This window comes from Echeneis naucrates, chromosome 12 (assembly GCF_900963305.1).
Source record: "Echeneis naucrates chromosome 12, fEcheNa1.1, whole genome shotgun sequence".
Taxonomy (NCBI): domain Eukaryota; kingdom Metazoa; phylum Chordata; class Actinopteri; order Carangiformes; family Echeneidae; genus Echeneis; species Echeneis naucrates.
The window spans coordinates 10,144,404-10,163,306 of NC_042522.1; the positions used below are offsets into that span (position 1 = coordinate 10,144,404).

An 18,903-nucleotide genomic window follows, 5' to 3' on the forward strand; every position below is an offset into this window, starting at 1 on the left:
GGCAGTGCTGTTGCCCCACAATAAGAAGGTTGCATGCTCGGTTCCCGGGCCTGGGGCCTTTCTCTGAGGAGTTTGCATGTTCTCCCCTGTGTCTGCTTGGGTTTTGTCAGGGAACTCCGGTGGAAATTGTCCATAGGTCTGAGTGTGAGTGGTTGTTGGTCTCTGTCTGTCTCTGTGTGTTGGCCTTGCAGTGGACTGGTGACCTGCTCAGGGTGTACCCCACAGTCACCCAGTGTGAGCTGGGATTGGCTCCAGTGAAACGGATAAACTGTAGATGATGAATGAATGTATCTGTGTTTTTATATGATAGAAAATGTTTTGGTTTCTCCAGATCATGTTAGCCATTTCAAACATAAGTGCAGCATTATTTTAAACCAAAGTCCCTTCAGTAAGATCTAAAATTAAGCTTGGCAATATTTTAGGCATTTAACATGCCTGCACTTTAAATTAAACTAAACTACATGAACATCAATTATGTTTTGATCAATTATCTAACCAACAGCAATCTGTGATTTTAATGAAGCGAACAGTCAGTAAAGGTATTTAACCAAAAGGATTTTAGTCACCAGACATCTGCATTTTAAGTTATCAGCAAGTATTTGGCAGCCCACCTAGCTCTGAGACATCGTTTGTCCCTCAAAGAACAGTAACAAATCCCTGGTCTGTGTATTATGGAGAAGAGGCGACTTCTGCGAACTGTCTGATTCCAGGTAAAAACCTTCTGAACAATAGCTTCATAAGTTTCTGCAAACCATCAAAACAAAAGTTTGACTTGTTTCAATCACTGAGTGCAGTGTGTTTTTCTGAGAAAGGGAGAACTCTGTAGATAATCACTTCTCTTTACAAACCTCAGGAACCAGTGACACTGGAGGAATCCAAACCAGGATAAGGCTCCGATAAAGACAAAGTAAACAGCGCCCATTCATGGTGTTGTTTTAATTTGAGTTAAATATCATGCCTCTAAAACGTATAGGTTCTACTTTCATACAAACCCAACCTCTTGTATCACCAAAACCATTTTCAGCCAACAAAGAAGGTGTCTTATCACTTACAAGTTACAAGTTTATTCCAAAGACAAAACTTTTTTTTTCCTAATGTTGGCTTTACAGGTAGTCCTTATATTTGTGTTGTCCTCATTATGGCCATTATTCCTCATGGATGTGACATCGTAGGACTCTGGCCCTTTAGTCCACTGACAGAGTGCATTTGTTGATTATTTGTTAATTGTTCCTCCACTAATCAAAGAGCAATACCTTCATGTTTTGAATTGGTGAACAAAATGAAAATGTGGAAATGTGCCTAAATGGAAGGCTACAACAGAAAAACAATATTTGTCCTCAATATCTCCACTATGGGCTGTTTTAAGTTCTCATATAAAATCTGCGAAATAACACCTGTCTATAAAACATTTGCCATCTTACTGGCCACTTTAAACACTTTAAAATAAACCTATTAATCCCCAGAACTTGCATAGAGACAGCCAGTGGAAAAATCGGTCAGAACCTTTTCTCTCTACAACCACATTGCACTCTGAACTGGTCCAATTGAGCTGCTCAGTGGCTAAAAATATCCCCTTAGAGCTGAAACAAGATAATAATTTATTTTTGTCTCCTCCCATCTCCTGCCAAAACATGCATGTAGTAAAATTTTGGATTTCTACAGTGGCTTCATTTCTGCACATTTTGACTTGATGTCTGTCGGTGAAACCAGCCTGTCGTTTACAACATGTGCCATGGCATGGTTTGCTGATTTCAAGGAGAAGTTTAGTTTCTTACAACTTTGGTCTTCAATTTCTTTATCCATCCAACATATCACATGATATTTCTTTAACCAGTTTTCTTGGTGTTTTATATATTTCACTCCTTGCCCGTGTTGTCTTAGATTTTTTGACAAAACTTGTGTGATCAGGTGGAAAGTTACCAAAAAGCTATTCAGCGCCCCTCGCAGTCATATTGTTTGCTTCATTACTGCACAATAATGAACTTTGAAGGTCGATATTCCAGCATAAATAAATGAAAAGATTAAAATGGTGAGAAAGGCCACTTGCTCTGTTAGTGAAGCCCCTCTGATATGACTGAAAGCTACTAAATAAATGTTTTCATAAATGACATATAGAGCAAGACATACAGACCTCACAGTGCATCACCGATCAGAAACACAGCAGCTTTGAGATGTTCTTTCTTTTCAAAATTAAATTTGCACTGATACTTGTTCAAATCGTTTTTGACGTCTGCTTTGAAATGGAAAAGCTTTTTCCTCTCCCTTCAAACTACTCTTGTGTCTCAGTGTCTTTGAAAGGAAAATACACACACTCCTGTATGTGACGATCCAATGAACCTGTAAGTGCAACCTTGATGGTGAGGAGAAGATGGCTTCCTGCTCGCCATGCTAACTGTACACAGAGAGGTTAAGGTGGTCGGGAGAAAATCCTATTCACACCTGGTTCAAAAACTCAACTGTTCAGGCCACACAATGGCAGCCTTTATTTCCTCCGTGTGACATTGAGCGTCAAAGGTCAGTAAAGTTCAGGAAGCACATGATTTTTATTTGAAAATCCATAAATTGTGTAAATGAAGGAGTCTGTGTTTATTTGTGCTTCACTTTGCTCGCAAGCCCAGAGGCCTTACTCTGCGTGCCAGCTGCCAGCCTATTAGCACCCCACAGAAACCCTAACAGTGCTGCCACGGGCTGGCTGTTTGTTTGACTTTGTTATTACTGAACTGAGACATGCAGACTTGGTGGACGGGAGGTGAGAATAGGCACTGACTCATTTTGAAGACTGCACTTGTTAAACCTCTGGCCATCTTGGAAGATGTTTAGACTGGGAAGGAGTTCCAAACCTTTGACTCCGGTCTTGGACGCTCTGCTCGTGGGTGAGCTCTGTAATGCTGAAATACTGAGCCGGCCGAAGCCAAGCTTTGCATTCTTTCTGGACCTCAGTGCTGACTTGCAAATTCACTAAATGGGGAGAGCTTGAGTAAACATGGAAAAAAGGACACAAACATTTGGGTTTAAAGGTTACCAAAATGTGCTGAAAACATAAAAGGCCACCAAGTTTGCCTGATTGTACGTTGAGTGGCTGGTTCACCTAACATGTTTTATAATTCAGGTTTAGTGCTGTCTAGCCATGCAGATCGCTTTTTGGTTTTGTGTGAATGCACAGGCTTTCAGATATGTGCCTCTGATGAAGCAGTGCATGGAACTAATACGATTAAATCAACTCTGATATCAGCCCAGCTCAATTTAACTGTGAGCACCTTTTTTGGCTTTCCATTTTGCAAAAGTTGTAGAAACTACTCTGTCTTTTTTGTTATTGAGATTCTAAGTGAGCTGAGGTGACATGGGTGACATGAAGCAGACTACTGATAGAGAGAGAGAGAGAGGGATGCCACTATTGAATCATCCATCATTAGCTTGTGCGTCATTGTTATAGTAAGGAAGCTGCATTGGGGGGGGTGCTATCTGAGAATGGGTTAAAGTAACTGAGCAGCAGACATTTTCACTCTTATCACTCTCTGACACTGAGTCAGTGAGGCCTCTAAACTGCCATGAGGAAGTGACACTGCTCAGAGGCAACTCTAGACAAAGTAACAGCAGAGGTTGACGGGCATGTCACTAGTTTTGTGGACATTTCGTCACGCATTAATCAGAAATCTAGAAAATCGATCAGATAGGGACATTACACAGAATTTTACAAGATCAACAAAGTTATTAAAATATATCTTCTGGGCAACATAAACACACAAAATCCAACTGATGAACCAAACTTATAAACCATCCATGGTTTTTTGTTTTAATTACATTGTTAAAAAAAAAAAAAAAGGAAAAAAGAAAGAGCACAAGTTTGTGTTGGATGACATTTTTGGTTATTAGGACCATTGTCTGGGAACGCAGGTACATATTGTTGAGCCCTTTCACCCTGTAGAACAGAGATCAGCAAAATCTGGGGGATTTAGACTTTCCAACTCCATGCTGAGATTACACAAGTGTGGAGATTCCTAGAATCCAAGACCTCATCAGGTCAAGTGAGGTCCAGTAGAGGATTGTGTATCTGTGTATCTTCCAGCCGATTAAACAGCTCTGATCACTTTTCTGCAATTCTCATCCAAGAGAACACATTTTCAGAGACAGACATTGTAACATGTGGGAACTATAACTCCCACTGCTGCTCCTCTGCTTACGATTGTTCAGTAATTGTTAGTTTTATATCAGTATGAGTTTCAATATTGTTATTTTTTGTAAATGTTTTGATCACCACAAAGTAAATTCCATTCACCTACTTTGTATTGGGGTGGAGGCAGAAATTTCAGTGGCCGTTTTTTGACCCTGCACATAAAACCAAAGCTGTCCGCATGATACCACAAAGGCTCAGTGATGAAATATGTTTTGGTAAACCTATCCTTTGAGCGTTTTAGGATTACTAGCGAACGTGATGCGCTCCTGTTCAGTTACTGATTTGTCTTGAGCTGAAATACTTGAGTATTTGCAAGTACTTCATATCTACTATGTTCAATTTTCCATCATAAGTGTCACAAAATGCTGAATGTCTGTCAGAGGCCAAATAGTTCCAGGCAGCTGCAAGTGTATGGTTTGGAGCCCTGCACAGGAGGAATCTCTCTTGTAAACTGATATGGCTGCTCAGTCATGACCTCAGCCTCTAAGAATGAATTCTCAGTATGATATGCGGGTTTAAAAGCCCGGCTTTCCACGATAAGTGAGACTAATTATCATATGTCTCCGCAGAGAACAGAGAGACAGGGCTGGATGGATGAAAGTGATGTGTTCTATGGGTGTTAGCATTGCTGCCCGTATGCCATTATGTCAGGTAACAGATGCACAGCTTTGAGTCTTCAATCAGGGTTGCGTTAAATTTACATGAAATAACTTTTAAAATCAAAGCATGGTTTGGCTGGGTTTCTATCTCACAACATACAGGGAGTTTACCTCTCTTTTACACAGAACTCAGGCCATATTTCACTGTATGAACTTTGCGTATGAACTTCAGTAAACCCCAACTCCCCAAAATGCCAAATGTTTTCCCCCCCTTTGAGCAGCAGATTTCTGGTCTTGGCTTCTCTAGCAAGGATATAGTTGAGTGTTACCCAGAGAGCCTTTAGGAGCTATGGCCTTATGTGCCTAATGATGTACACAGTGACTCATGCCTTGCAGATGGCAGGTGGTCATGTTCAGCAGAGCTCTCCAGCCGTCCCCCTGAGGGTGGGAGGATGGACAGGAGGGTCTGGTTCCCCTGGGGCCTCAGCTGTGAATGGGTTAGTGATAAGAGCTCCCACTCTGCTTTGTCCATTAGCTTTAAATACTTCTTGTAGCTTAATGTGAGGTAACTGTTGCTTGCATGACATCTCCATGCCACTATTGGCATGAAACAAAATTGATGGAAGGGGGGTAAGCAGGAAATTATACAATTTCTCTAAATTTAAATTGTCAAAACAAAAGTACAAGCTATGTAATTTAAGTGTTAACCACGACCTTTCAGGACATTTAGATGTTACAGCTGGAATCTGGGAAAAAAAAAAAAAAAAAAAAAAAAAAAAGTTTACATTTAAGATGTAGCTGTGGTGTCATGGTCCCATTTGTGAATATACAACGCAATGTTTTAGTGGCTTACCACCTAACCATGTGGATAAAGTTTAGACCTCAGTCCTTTCTGGTCAGCATATCTGAAATGAGTTAAGGAAATTTGCCACCTGGTCTGCAATGTTACCAAGCCAGTCTCTTGAATTGTTGGTGATGTGAGCTGTGATAAGTCACTAAGTTTGACTGAGGACTTCATACAAGTTCCCCAGAGAGCAGGTTTCTGTTGTCAAAGTTGAAAGCAAAAGATTAAGGAAACAGGTGAGTCAACTTCTACCCGTGGGCATCAGTACAAGGGTACTTTGTAGCTAAACTATCATTCTGCAGAAGGGGCATCATTCCTGGCCTCAAAGTGGGACTAAGTGCCATCATGTACTTGATTTGTAGCTGTCCAAATACTTGCCTTGGGGCAGTTAGAGCTGCATTAAGACACTGACAGTAATCAACTGAGCCATTAACCCCAATGTCAGTGATAGGACAGCAGTTTAATGTAAACTCAAGCCCACTGAAGTGGAGTTAAGCCAAAAATTCAATCCTACAGCCTCCTCTAGTGGAGACACTGACACATGACAAGGAAGCCAATGTTGGTCAAAACCATTTAATAGATGCTTCAAGAAGACATTCAAGAATGTAAAATCATTTAAAGTATAACTGTACATGTCACTCACTGCCACAACATTAAGATATTTTAAAAAAGATGGAATGGCCACACCTGCCTATCGGACCTTCAAGCCATTCTAAAAGCATGCAACAAGTTTTAGCCAGACTACTAAGGACCAAATATGACACTAAAGATTAGTGGGCAACATGGTGCATTAGTGAGCCATGGTATAAAGTGGAAATTGTGAACTAGTAGCATTAAAATAGTAAATGGAAGCTGACTGACTCAGTATAGACATTTGCTTGTTGAGCAATTTACTAACAAGTCAGTTTCATAATCTGACCACACTGAACCTTGTGCACCATAAGGCCCAATTAAACCTTGTAGCATGCTTTGGAAAATGGTCAGGAAAAGCAAGCTTGATCTCAGTTGGTTAAACCACTGAGATGGTCCTTTGTAAGCCAATCTCAGTCATTTAAAAAAAAAAAAAAAAAAAGTTAAGTTACAACTGTACAACTCAGCACATGGTGCTAACACATGTCAGCTCACTGGGTGAGCTTCTTTGCAAAATCCTTGACAAGTGAAGATTTGAGCTGTGAGATTGTGGCAATCCTCATCTGTTTGGAAGTTGAATATTTGCCTTTGATTGCCTGAAAAGACAGCAAATTAAAATACACTGATGTCCAGCCTGAGTAGCTAGATAAACCTACATGTTATTCTGGGCCGTTTCATTATCATACATTACTTACCATGTGCTTGGTCAGGCCTTCGTTCACTTTCACAACATTCTTGGCGATGTGTGCCATCACAGGAATCAAACTCTCTGCTGTGTAGTCCATGTAGTGCTGCAGTGTTGCATCCTAATGATATTAGGGTGACATTTAGAAAAATATTTCCACTTGATGCAGCTTTGGGCAAAGCCCATTGTGCATTGCTAAACACATTTTAGTAATTACTAGATTCATTGTCAGTTTTGGCAGCTTTAAAGCAGCCCAAAATTCTCATTTTAATCCATGACACTCACCCATTCTCCAGCATCTAAGATCTTGAGGGTAAGAGCCAAAGCAGCACTAGCCACCATGGAAGGTGGGAAGTGAACCATGTCATAGTCAACCATGGTGAGTTCCAGCAAATACTTTGCAAGGGTGTGTTGCTCAGCAGTTACCTGAAATGAGACATTAGTAGCTGTGAGTTGCAAATACTCAAGTATTTCAGCAAGTACATTTGGGTTGACAAAAATTATACCTCATAAATCTTTGAGGCCCTTCTGAGGAACTGCAATGGTAGAGGGCGGCCTAATTGGAACTTGAGCACCCGCAGGATGGTCATCTCCATGTCTCTGATCTGGGCAGTTGTGTAAGCCCTGTCTGTCACATAGGCAAAGTCTGAGATCTCAGGGGGATACATCTCCTCATATTTGGAAGCAAGGAACATGGCTGTCACGCCAACCAGCTGCAGCTGCTTCTTGGGGACTGGGTGGTCCTGGTAGAGAGTCACATGGAGAATATAAAGATGCTGGTCTAGCACAGCTAGAAGGCTGGGCTACAGGGAACTAGTAACAATGGGCCATGATTTAATTTAACCAGACAGCTTACCTGAAGAAAGCGGTCAATGAGTCCCACTGTCATGTACATTGTCTCCTGCAGTAGTCTGAACTTCAGGCTCACTTGCACAAGCCAGTCAATGAGAATGGCACGCATATTACCAGTCACCTCCTGCCCCTGCAGATAACTGGGTCTAACATTCTGCTCAGCCTGGAGACACAAGACACTGCTTTAAACCCAGTGACTAGACAGCTCCAAAAACAGGAAACCTAAAAAGCTTTAAAGTTTGCTTGCCTCAACCTGGCGGAGATACTTGTAGATGTGCTTCACATATTCACTGCAAAGCATTGGGTTGTCGTAGTCATCTGCATCCACATCCCTGATAGCAGTATGAAGCATGACATCTGAGAATGCCTGGCAGAGGTCAGCAGGCTTGCAGCCAGAAGTCTCCATTGGTGTTGGAGAGGCTGGCTCAGGTAGAACCTGGACCAGTGGAGAGGCAAACATGAGGTCAAACCAATAGCCACAGCACACCCAGCAGTCTTTAGGATCCAGTATGGTGCAGCAGGCCGATAACTCACATCAGGCTCAAGTTTAACAGGAACTTCATTTTGGGGTGGTGCAACCACTGCTGCTGCCTTCTCAGCTTTTGTGGTGACTTTAGTGGGCTTCTTTGTTGCTTCTGTCTTGATGGTCTAAGACAGAATGGAGGAGTTTATGAAACTTTGTAATGTTTAACATGTGAACCCACCCCCAACGCGCGAGCGTCAACTCGAGGCTTGCGTGAGAATTCATTCATCTCAGCATTGTTAGGTAGACAGTGCAGTTCTTAAAGGGTGGCTTCCATCTGTTCACATCGCTGTCTTCCCACTTTAGATACCGTCAGAGTGCAATTGTTATTCTACCAGTTCGAGCTGAGCCACGGCGACTCACGACAGTGTACAAACAGACCCATTTATAAAATTGCAGCCAATAAACCAGATTTTAATTAGTTACTGTATAAACCCTGATCCAACTAACATCCTTTTACAGCTATTGCCTATATATAAAAATTATCACGTTTGTACCTTTTTCTGTGCTTCCTTGTTAACTGCAATGTTACCGATCTCGCCTAGCGCCGCCCGAGGCTTCTGTAGTCCGGTCACGGAGCAGGCCTTGCCGCCGAGATCGGTCCTGGTGGAGGCCAAGCGGTTCTGAAGAAGAGGAAGGCAGAGAAACAGTTAAATGTTACAGTGGGACATGGAATTGGACTGTTTAGGCCAATTCTTAAAGAGAGCACGAGAGCAGAGCGACGTGACGCACGAGGACGTCTTCCACCGCGTGTATTTTAATATACATTAATAAAATTCTCGTTTATTTAAAGTTATTGTTTATACATAAAGCAAACAAAATGTGAGGGAGGGGAAAAAAAAGGTTGAAATAACTTACTCGGGTCACCCGTAGAGCCATTTCGGAATGCTCGCAGATCTTGCAGACAACACAGGATCACAATGAAAAGAGACGGAGCGCAGTTTGGAGACGCAGAGTCCTGGTTTAAATCCTCGCTCTCTACGCGCTGATTCGCTGTGGTCCAAATCTCCCGAGCATCTGATTGGCTGAGCGCATGTGTTCCAAATGCGTTTCCCAGACAACTCATGGTCACGTGAGGATTCACGTTCTTCAGTTTTGCTCATTTCCCTTTCCTGTTATGTCCAGCTTTTATTTATTTTTTAAAAATACTCTTAGTTTACATGCTTTTAAAAGTTTTTTTTAGTGTACACAAAACAAGATGCATGACCACTAAGACGAAAATAAGAAAGAACAAAAACTAACAAAACAACACTTTACTGTAAAAAGCAAACAAAAACAAAAAAGCGAATGATAACGCGTTTACGTCTATCATAACATGCAGCAATAGCGAGTAATAACACTAATATAAATATCTGAATGTATTGAATGCCCTCGAAATTTAAGCAATCCAAATTGTTTTGATGCTATATTTTCTAATTTGCGACTATATATATATATAAATCTTTACAGATAACATGAGTCATGATATATATCGTTTTAAAATGTGAGGCCTTGAAAGAGTGGTCGATTGTGAAAATTGAAGAGGATCATGTGTTTTCTTTGGGTTTAATTAAAACTTTACATAGTTTGCATTTTGTGCTGTATGGTATGCATCTTGCTCTTGGATTTGTGTATTGTTGCGCAGGTCCTTTTAATGGGCAACGCAAACAAACCAAGGTTATAAATGCAGTGTTGATGACATTAACCTATGCAATGTGCTTGATAACGGATGATAAAGAATGACAATAAATAAATAAATAAATAAAATAAATAACAAACACAAATATTAAATCGGACTTTGGATGATCGGATCAAGGGCACCGTGGGAACCAAAGTGAAAGCTGGGCAATGGAGGTATAAATTCCCCCGAGGAATCTCGATTTTACGAGTATTGAATGCGCCCTCTGTGTTGTAAGTTGTTTTCTTCGATGTACAGACAGCGAGTCTGCGTCGTCCCTTTCCGAAATGCATACTCATTTATTTTTAACGAAACAACATCAGGATCGAAGTGACTGTCTCCCTGCATGGTGGAGGAAGTGGGGTTAAATGTTCTGTAATACCTTGAAATCTTTCATGGCTTCACTCCAACACACAAGCCTTCCAATCACAGGATCACAATTTCCGTGACGTCCACCGGAAAGAGAGAGGACGCAAAACGCAACACGTAAAACAAAACAGATGCCACCACAAATCAGCGGCAGAGGACGTCAACTAAACCAGCCAGCGGTCCTCCGGGCGGAGTGCAGCCTGCGTTTGTGCGAGGACACGGAGAAGAAAAGCACAGACGACGACTTACCTAGACGGCCCTAGTTAGTCAGTTAGCTCCAGCCGAGGTTTGCCGAGTTATTCCGTCAACCCCCAGTTTCAAGAGAAACCCTTCTCTGATACGAAAGGTAAGTCCATTAGGCAAAGCGCCGTGTGCTTGGATGGCAAGTTTCTGAAGTGAACAGTCAAAACTCGAGTTAACACCAGCAGTATTTAAATCAGTACAGTCATTTGCCTCGATGTTAATCTTAGATGAATGTACTAAACCAACGAAGATGAAAGAAGTGTTTCAATTACATGGCACGTGTCGACGAAAACTTGTTTCCTCACTGTGAAGTTGTAGATTAAATTCAACTTTACTGTGTTATCACTGCTGGGTATTAAGCCCTACTCTGACACAACTGCTTTTCAATCAAGTAAAAACAGTCGGATTGTGTTGTAGCTAGTGTTAATCTATTAGCACAATCACTGTCATCTGTAGATTGATTCAAGTATCGTATTGCCTGTACCACGATTTTACTAATAACTGGAAATGTGTAAGCACCCGCAATACTGATTTGATTCACCAACTTATTTCCCATGGTATTCAATGTAAAGGCCGACTGTTAAAAGTTAATGTGGACATGGGCAGGTCTTCTGTGGTGGGAACAAAAACAAAGAGACAAAACAAAGGCGACAACAGCGCTAACAGTTTTGTGTTATAGCTAACTAGCATGCTATCGTTAGCGAGATCACGAGTATCTGCTCACACGGTTGTTGTGGCTAACAGTCGTTAGCACATGGACAGTCCAACAACAAAAACAACAGGCGTCGAATTGACCTTTAATTCTGCGTCACTCTGACCAGAAACACCTTTAACGCAGCGAGGAGAATAATGTCCGAGCAAGCCAGTCGCACGTAAAGTCGGTTTCTGAACGAAATGTGCTAGCAGCAGCCACTAGCTTGCTAGCATGACTCAGTGGATTTGTAGACTTGTCACGGCTGTGGCCCGGTGTTTGCCAGGAAGCAACAGCGCAGCCGAAATTGATAATACTGGTAGTTTGTGGCTACACAGATGATCTCTGGCTAGAGATGCGTTCTTGTGTGTTTGTGTGTTCTTGACTTCCAGCCAGTTGTTAGCACGCTACAAGAAAAACAGCATGGGTGATTTTTATCTTTTGTCTCGTGCTCGGCTCTTATACTTGATCTACAGGTGTTATGCTGGATTTTGTGTCCGTGTCACAATGTGTTCAGGACATTGTCGTGCCACGTCAGTGCCAGCCTCTGTCTTGATGATGTGTTTACTCCCCAAGAAAGCTGCTGATGTCTTTAAAGGGAAGTCTACTCAGAGGAGGATACAAATCTTGGCACGATGCCAGCTCTGATACGCCTCTCGGGGTTGTCTAAAAATAGATGCATCCACAGCCTTACTGTATTGAGGTAACTCGTGAGTGTGTGCTTTGGAGATCAGTGTCACATTGCACTCCTGTGACAGAGGAAAGCCACCATACCCTGGTCCATGTGAGCCTGGAGCTCTGCAGTCTGCAGGCACACACGTGAAGGTGCAGATTGCAGTGGTGTGGTGATTACACTTCAGGGGTGAGGAAGAAGCCTCTGATGCACCTCACAGCAACCAGAACTTAATTTTATGAATACTTCCCTTCTTTTGTTCCCCTCTGCTCTACTGATTACCATAAATAGCCTTTGACAACCTTAGTTATCCTCACCACTTCCTTTATTATAGAACTCTGAAGAAGCTGATGCAAACTCGTGTTCACTCAAGTAACTTCAGCCAGAGAAGAGAGCATCGATGCACGTGCTTTGAATACTTGAAGACTTGATAATTTTATGGGAACATCTTGGTTTTAAGACATTCCTGTGTTTTTACCCACAGACCTATTGTCAAAAAATAAGAATTGATGGGGTTTTATGGTCAAGATCATACCAATAACTTTATAGCGGAACACTTTATATTCAGAATTGTTCATAATGACACAATTGTTTAGATTCAGCAATGATCCATGAAGTTTTTGTTTTATATAACAGTTTTACAAAAGACAATTAAGAAAAGAAGTTTTGTAATGGAAATTGTTGTGTAAAAACCAGCAGATTTTCTTTCCAGCCTAAAATCTGTGTGACAAAACAATCTCTTTTCAAGATCCACTTGCTAGCTCCTGAAGGGATTTGAACAACATCTCACTGCATCAATAATTATCACTTTGCAAGCAATGCAAAAGACCATCTTTAAACATGTTATCAACTCAACCCCCAACCTGACTATGCACAATTAGACCAAGTGATGACTGTTGAAGCATTTCATCCACTGACTGTAAGATGTTAAAGAGAAAAGAAAAATAATTGGACCCGAATATTTTTCATCATATTATAGATTCCAAGTTAAAGACTGCAAAACAAACCAGACTTAAATGCCAAAGTTCTGTACAATTTTTAATGATTTCTTCTGCCAACATATTTCACTCAATGCCAGAAAAATATTGTGTCCTTGTTTAAATGATATGATTATGTCCTCATCTGGGTAGTGCAGAGATATGGGGCTGAAACATGCCTTACTCTGCTGGGTTGATACATGGGAGAGTAAGACTGAAGTTCCCTTTATAAATTTGTCCACTGAAGAAATGACTAAGTGGAAAAGATGCCATCTGCCAATAGTGATCAGTGATTGTCTGCCAACTTCACACTTTTATTTAAAGACCGTGTCCAAATGAGTCCATAAGGTTATGTTAATTACATTATGTAGCTCAACAGCTGAACAAGCCAAAGTCAGATGTAAGCATGTGTTAACGACAAACCTATAATCATCCCTTCTAAAACAAATAATATTTGCCAGACTGATATATAGTGTCACTGGAGAGTGTTGAAAGTAGTTCAATCAGAGGTGAATCTGATTGAGTTGAGCAGCTGGACCACAGCCCAGGGTGAAATGAAACCTTTGTATTATGATAAGACATGCTGATGCTCTCTGCAGGGTATGATGATAGTTCATCAATTAGCATGAACACTTTCCCAAAGCGCACTCAATTTGGTGTTAATACAATTTAATGTGCCACTAAAGATAACCATTGGTGTGGCTGCAGCCAAATCAAAATCAGAGTACTCCAGATACCAGATGATGATGATGGCTAGTGTCAAAATACCATCAGAGCAACGTAGTGTTGTTTTGGTATAAACGTTTGGTAAGTGTTTGAAATCCAGTGTTGTTTATAATTTATAAAAGGTTTAGAATGATTTTAATTCTTGGTGTCTCTTTTACCTTTCAGTGGTTTGTTTTTGTCGAGTATGCCCTTACACAAAAACATAGCACTCTAATATGTGTCTTTATGTCTCCAGGTCAGCTCACCAAGCGGAAAGAAATCGCTATGGCCCAGGAGACCAATCAGAGCCCAGTACCTATGCTCTGTGCCACCGGCTGTGGTTTCTATGGTAACCCTAGGACTAATGGCATGTGCTCTGTATGCCACAAGGAGCACCTGTCAAGACAGAATAATGGAGGTGTTGGTTCTTTGAGTGCTGTTGGTAAGACCAGTTGTGTATATCACAGTTCTTGTTTTTTTTTTGTTTCTTTTCAGTGTGCATAGAAAAGTCCAGACTCCTGCCTGCAGCTGCACAGCCTTTGTCTCAAATGTCTGAGTGTAACACATTGAAATCTTTTCCCTCAGGCAGCAACAGTGGCCCTACAGCAGAGGCATCTGCTATCCAGAGGTTAGAGGCCACCCTGAATAATGCTGCAGCTGCTGCAGTTGCTGCTGCAGAGGTGGCAGCTGAAGCTGCAGCCTCTGCTGAGGCTGTTGCTGCTGAGGCTCTCGGGTGAGGAGTCACACTACCTTCAAATAAAGCTTAATGCCACAGCTTTAGAATTAAAGTGGAGTGCACAATGTACTTGCTGTTTAATTGCTTTTAGAGCATGGTACAATATTCCTCAGCTCACAAACATAGCTGGGCATACTTGATTCATTTACTTTCCTGTAATTTACAGCTCTTTATTGTACTTATTCTTCACAGTGGAATTTCAACAGCCATTTCGGTAACACAACAGATGACTGAGATGAGTCTCTCCAGTGAGGAGAAAGGAGCATCAGGAAGTAAAGTAGAGCTCACAGAGCCTGGTGGGTACCAAAAACTTACCAATGACATATATCATTAGCTAATGTTTATTAATACATTGAATGCGGTTGTTAGTAGCTTTGTATCTGTAGGGAGGAATGTTTACTTTAGATTGAAGTTATGCCTCTCTGTAGTTAAGAGAGACACTGAGTGAATGATTTATTTTTCTTGTTTATCAGTGGTGAGTCAGCCCACTGTCTCAGCCCCTCATCCCTCCACTGCTGGCAGTGAAGAGTCCAAAACTCCAGAGCCCCCAAAACCCAAGAAGAATCGCTGCTTTATGTGCCGCAAGAAGGTTGGCCTTACAGGTGAGATTACTCAATACTCTGTTCAATATGATTAATTCCAATATGAGAAATGTTCTTCATAGGTACTGCATTTTCTAATACATTCAAGCTGCCAAATGTGGCCTCTTTATTTACAATGCGCAGTGTTGTCAGGAGTTCAAACCGTTACTGTGCTCGGATAATGAGATTGCTAATAATCCAATACAGCCTGGTCAGACCAGAGCTGAGTGCAGCAAGGACAAATCAACAGAACAACGTGAACAAGGATAAACTTAATTTCTTTCTTTCGCAATCATTCATTCATTCATTAAAAAAAAAAAAAAAACATTAGCAGTTTTCATTATCTCACTAAAAGATGTGGGGCAATTTTCTCAAATGGCTGATCTCATTCAAAGTGTTGCCACATTCCTCCATTTTAACAGTAGGTAGGCAGTGATTCATCAAAGTTGCTTTGGATAATTTATGTCCTTTAAAAGAGGAGCTGCATCCACATCAACAGAGCAATTGCTGAAAGTTTATGCCAATGTCAAGATGTATAGGTACAAGGTATTTGACTTGTTTTTATCTGGTAATGATGTTTCTGAGTCAACCCACTTGTGGCTACAGTTTGTGCCAGCATGTGTGTGTTTTGGGTTGTTGTGTGTCATTGTTATTGATTTGACTCAGTCTGTCCTTTGCTGTGGCCTTTCAGGTTTTGACTGCCGCTGTGGGAACCTTTTTTGTGGTCTTCACCGTTACTCTGACAAGCACAACTGTCCGTATGACTACAAAGCCGAAGCTGCTGCTAAGATTCGCAAAGAGAACCCTGTGGTTGTTGCTGACAAGATCCAGAGAATATGAAGAAGACTCTCAGTTTGACTTTGAGTACTGGGAGCCATGGGATTTAAAAAAGACTTGAGCCCAACCTTCTTTGTGAAGGACTTCTTTTTCTTTTTTTTTTGGATGTTTGTTACACATTCAGGACATTTTCCCCCAGTGCATGAAAGTTCACATATTTTCAGCTTCATTCTTGTTTGGGTGTGAGTCTAACACTTTTTTTGAGAGTTGTATTGAGCAAGCAAATATTGTATCTGCAGATTTGACTTGGGTGGGAGTTTGGAAGACAAAGTCAGCATTTAGAGATCCCTGTTGATGGCTGTCCAGTCTGTTGTGTGATCCTCCTGAGATCACTTGAACTCTGCCTGGATAGTGCTCAGATATTTTCAGGCTGCTCCTTTGGACTCTCACACTGTTCCTGCTGTTGGCTGGTGGCACCATCCCAGCTGTGCTTGCTCTCTGCTGGCTTGAGTAGCAAAATGGCGATCACTCTCTCTCTTTCTTTCTCTTTCTTGGCCTCCACTAAACTCTTTGAGGTCAGAGTTAAATCCTTGTCAGACTTTGCGTCCGAGTAATTATCAACGTGAAATGCTTCTCTGTGCCGCCAGAATCTCGTCCCCTCTGAACGACGCACAGCTCAGACGTTTTGCTAAAAAAGACTTTGTGAAAGAGACTTTGTTGCAGGCCCTCTTGCTTGCTCATATTCCTTCCCTCCTGCTGTGTGTGCAGCACTAGGAACACAATGTAGTTTGACAGAGTATTTCTTTTTCTCCCATTGATCTTGGACTGAATGCTGTGACTTGTCCTTTGCCTGAGATCAGGCACAAGTCAGGCACAGGGACTTATCCTTTTTGGTCTTTTAAACCATCCACTGAAGTTACATCATCTGACTGAGTTCTAATCATCTTTGTTTGTTTGTTGTTGTTTTTTTTTTTTTTTTTTTTTTTTTTTTTTTTTGGTTTGTTTTACAGAAAAGTGATTTGTATGCTGTGTGTTATTGTATGACAAGAGCCTAATTTTCGCCTTTGGAAGGACTTAGCTCCACTAATATTTTCATATTTTTCTTCACTTTTGAATTTTTTTCTTATATTTTAAATGTGAGCTGACAAATTCACAAGATCAGGAGTGTTGGATGGCTGCACAATTGTGTATCAAACACATTTGTGTGTGTTTGTTGGAGTAAATGTGGTTGGTTGGTGTGTGACTATCGTGTGAGGCTAAGTGGTTGTGTGCCGCTGTGACTAGTGAGACCTGTGGGGTTAGGTTATTAATAATTTTCCAATTTTGATTGAGTTTTGGTCTTGCTGCTTCATGTGTTCTTGTTTTTTACCCTTTAGTTATGCAAGTTTGTACAAACATCTTTATTTATATACTGCAGTGTGCGTATCCTTCCAATAAATCAGATAAAATTGTATGATGTAAATAAATTATGTTCAAAAATATAGAAAGAAGGCTCTTTCTATGAGCAGATCTTTGTCTGTCTTTTTTTTTTTTCCTCTGTGGCTCTCCCTGTTCCCACTGCAAAACTGCACCTTGGTAAAAGTGTGATAACAGCAACAGTGTCTAATGATCCATAAAGCCATTATTTCCCCTGAACAGGCTCAAGACGTTGGAGCACAACACGCAGCTGCCATTTACAGGCTGCCGTCTGTCAGTGGTGTCTCTGCAGGGGAAACTGGATCTGCTGCTGTGAGTGTGGCCCTGGGTCACGTTATGACACCTGCTCCCCTGCTTCACCGTCAGCTCTGGATGTTTTCATTTACACACACGTGCAAAGTAAGTCGATCGTCTGTGTGAGAAGCATGCGCGGCCCCAGTCACCCCCCCCCCCACTGAGTAGGATTGGGATTCATCCAAAATACATGATCATTCTCATTCAAGTTATTAAAAATGTGTTTTCAGAGCATAAATGGAAGTTGTCCGCAAAATGATACTGAAGTTATAGAATGACTTAGAAAGACAACGTACATTTGTGAAATCGCCCCCCACCACCACTGTAACCTTGGTGTACAACAGCGTGTGTGACACTGAGTTAATAAATACACATTTTAAGTTGTGTAACAGTAAGATAGACTCGAATTAAACGTGCAGTTTCCGGCAACTACACAACACGAAACAAACTCGCCAAGTGTCATTGACTTTTTATTTTATCCATATTTAACTATGATTAGGTGAAAGTTTTAATTTTGGGAAACAATACATAAATGCACTTTAATGTACTCAAATATTACAGTATCATTTACTCTCAACTTATTGTGTCCTCGAATAACCACTAGGTGGCACAATAGCTTTCTTCTGTCCCATATAACCTGTCTCAGACCTAAACCTCCAAATTACTGTTTGCTCGATAAACAGAGATGACAAATTACTGAGATTTCAAAAGTGCGCTGTTGCTTTAAGTGATTTAAAATATGAACATCTGTAAACGGTTTTCCAACCTTTTCAGGATGCTTATTGTTGTCAATAAGCATTCTGTCAATGCTCAGTGACTGTGATTAACTTAATGCGTTCAGCCTCTGTTATGAAGTCAGACTCTTGTTGGATAGTCACCCATGTGGTGTAATTTTAAAAGGCTCTTTGGACCGCCACACACATCAACTTTTGAGTTGCTCATGCATCTTTCATGGTGATCAGGCATCAAATATTTATCTTATATGGTTTTTGGAGACAAGAAGGCGTTAGGAATAAGGGGATATGCTGACTTTCTGCTCTGTCAGTTTCAGGAGAGACTACAGTGAGCTCGGGGTCATGAGCTACTAAAAAAAATAAATAACTGGTGAATATTTAATGTTTGTTAATTTTAGTCTTAAACCTAAAATATATTCTGGTCACAGCTTCAAAATGCTTTAAGATTTGTTTCCTTAACTCTGCTGAACCTCACTGTACTGTAAACGTTATACTGCTTTGGCTGCTGGTCTTGTTCAATACTCAATGTGGTTAGGTTTGGCATTTAGGGGTGTAAAAGTAGATAGGACAGATCAATGCTTAAAATACAAATGTGGATCTTTGCTCATCTGCTTTTTTTTTTTTTTGATACGATACACTTTACTCATTTTGACCTATCTAACGCTTTTCTGTTTTTGCGTTGCAGGGGGTGCTGGAGTCTCATTTTGGCCCAATTCTTTTAATTTTTTTTTATTGCAACACTT

General features: G+C 41.0%; 2 protein-coding genes across 2 annotated transcripts; one reads left to right on the forward strand and one right to left on the reverse strand.

Moving 5' to 3' along the window:
• Window positions 1-6,174: 6,174 nt before the first annotated feature.
• Window positions 6,175-9,250, reverse strand: ccnb1 (cyclin B1). The gene is made up of 9 exons (XM_029515654.1): window positions 9,166-9,250; window positions 8,805-8,930; window positions 8,319-8,432; window positions 8,032-8,220; window positions 7,789-7,947; window positions 7,439-7,675; window positions 7,218-7,358; window positions 6,943-7,053; window positions 6,175-6,843 (listed from the first exon to the last, which is right to left on the reverse strand). The coding sequence occupies exons 1-9, from the start codon at window positions 9,184-9,186 to the stop codon at window positions 6,739-6,741; spliced, it is 1,203 nt and encodes a 400-aa protein (XP_029371514.1). The 5' UTR covers window positions 9,187-9,250; the 3' UTR covers window positions 6,175-6,738.
• Window positions 9,251-10,438: 1,188 nt separating this feature from the next.
• On the forward strand, window positions 10,439-17,208 carry LOC115052239 (AN1-type zinc finger protein 5-like). The gene is made up of 6 exons (XM_029516257.1): window positions 10,439-10,679; window positions 13,879-14,064; window positions 14,208-14,355; window positions 14,551-14,654; window positions 14,832-14,960; window positions 15,631-17,208. The coding sequence occupies exons 2-6, from the start codon at window positions 13,908-13,910 to the stop codon at window positions 15,777-15,779; spliced, it is 687 nt and encodes a 228-aa protein (XP_029372117.1). The 5' UTR covers window positions 10,439-10,679; window positions 13,879-13,907; the 3' UTR covers window positions 15,780-17,208.
• The last annotated feature ends 1,695 nt before the right edge of the window (window positions 17,209-18,903 follow it).

What these genes read in the sequence shown, in the direction of transcription:
- LOC115052239 (XM_029516257.1), top strand. Translation starts at nt 13,908, where the DNA reads ATGGCCCAGGAGACCAATCAGAGCCCAGTACCTATGCTCTGTGCCACC. An exon ending in GTTGCTGCTGAGGCTCTCGG is followed by an intron (nt 14,356 to 14,550) that starts GTGAGGAGTCAC and finishes TATTCTTCACAG; the next exon opens with TGGAATTTCAACAGCCATTT. An exon ending in AGTAGAGCTCACAGAGCCTG is followed by an intron (nt 14,655 to 14,831) that starts GTGGGTACCAAA and finishes CTTGTTTATCAG; the next exon opens with TGGTGAGTCAGCCCACTGTC.
- ccnb1 (XM_029515654.1), bottom strand. Translation starts at nt 9,186, where the DNA reads ATGGCTCTACGGGTGACCCGA. An exon ending in AGTATCTCCGCCAGGTTGAG is followed by an intron (nt 7,948 to 8,031) that starts GCAAGCAAACTT and finishes TTGTGTCTCCAG; the next exon opens with GCTGAGCAGAATGTTAGACC. An exon ending in TCTTAGATGCTGGAGAATGG is followed by an intron (nt 7,054 to 7,217) that starts GTGAGTGTCATG and finishes TAATATCATTAG; the next exon opens with GATGCAACACTGCAGCACTA.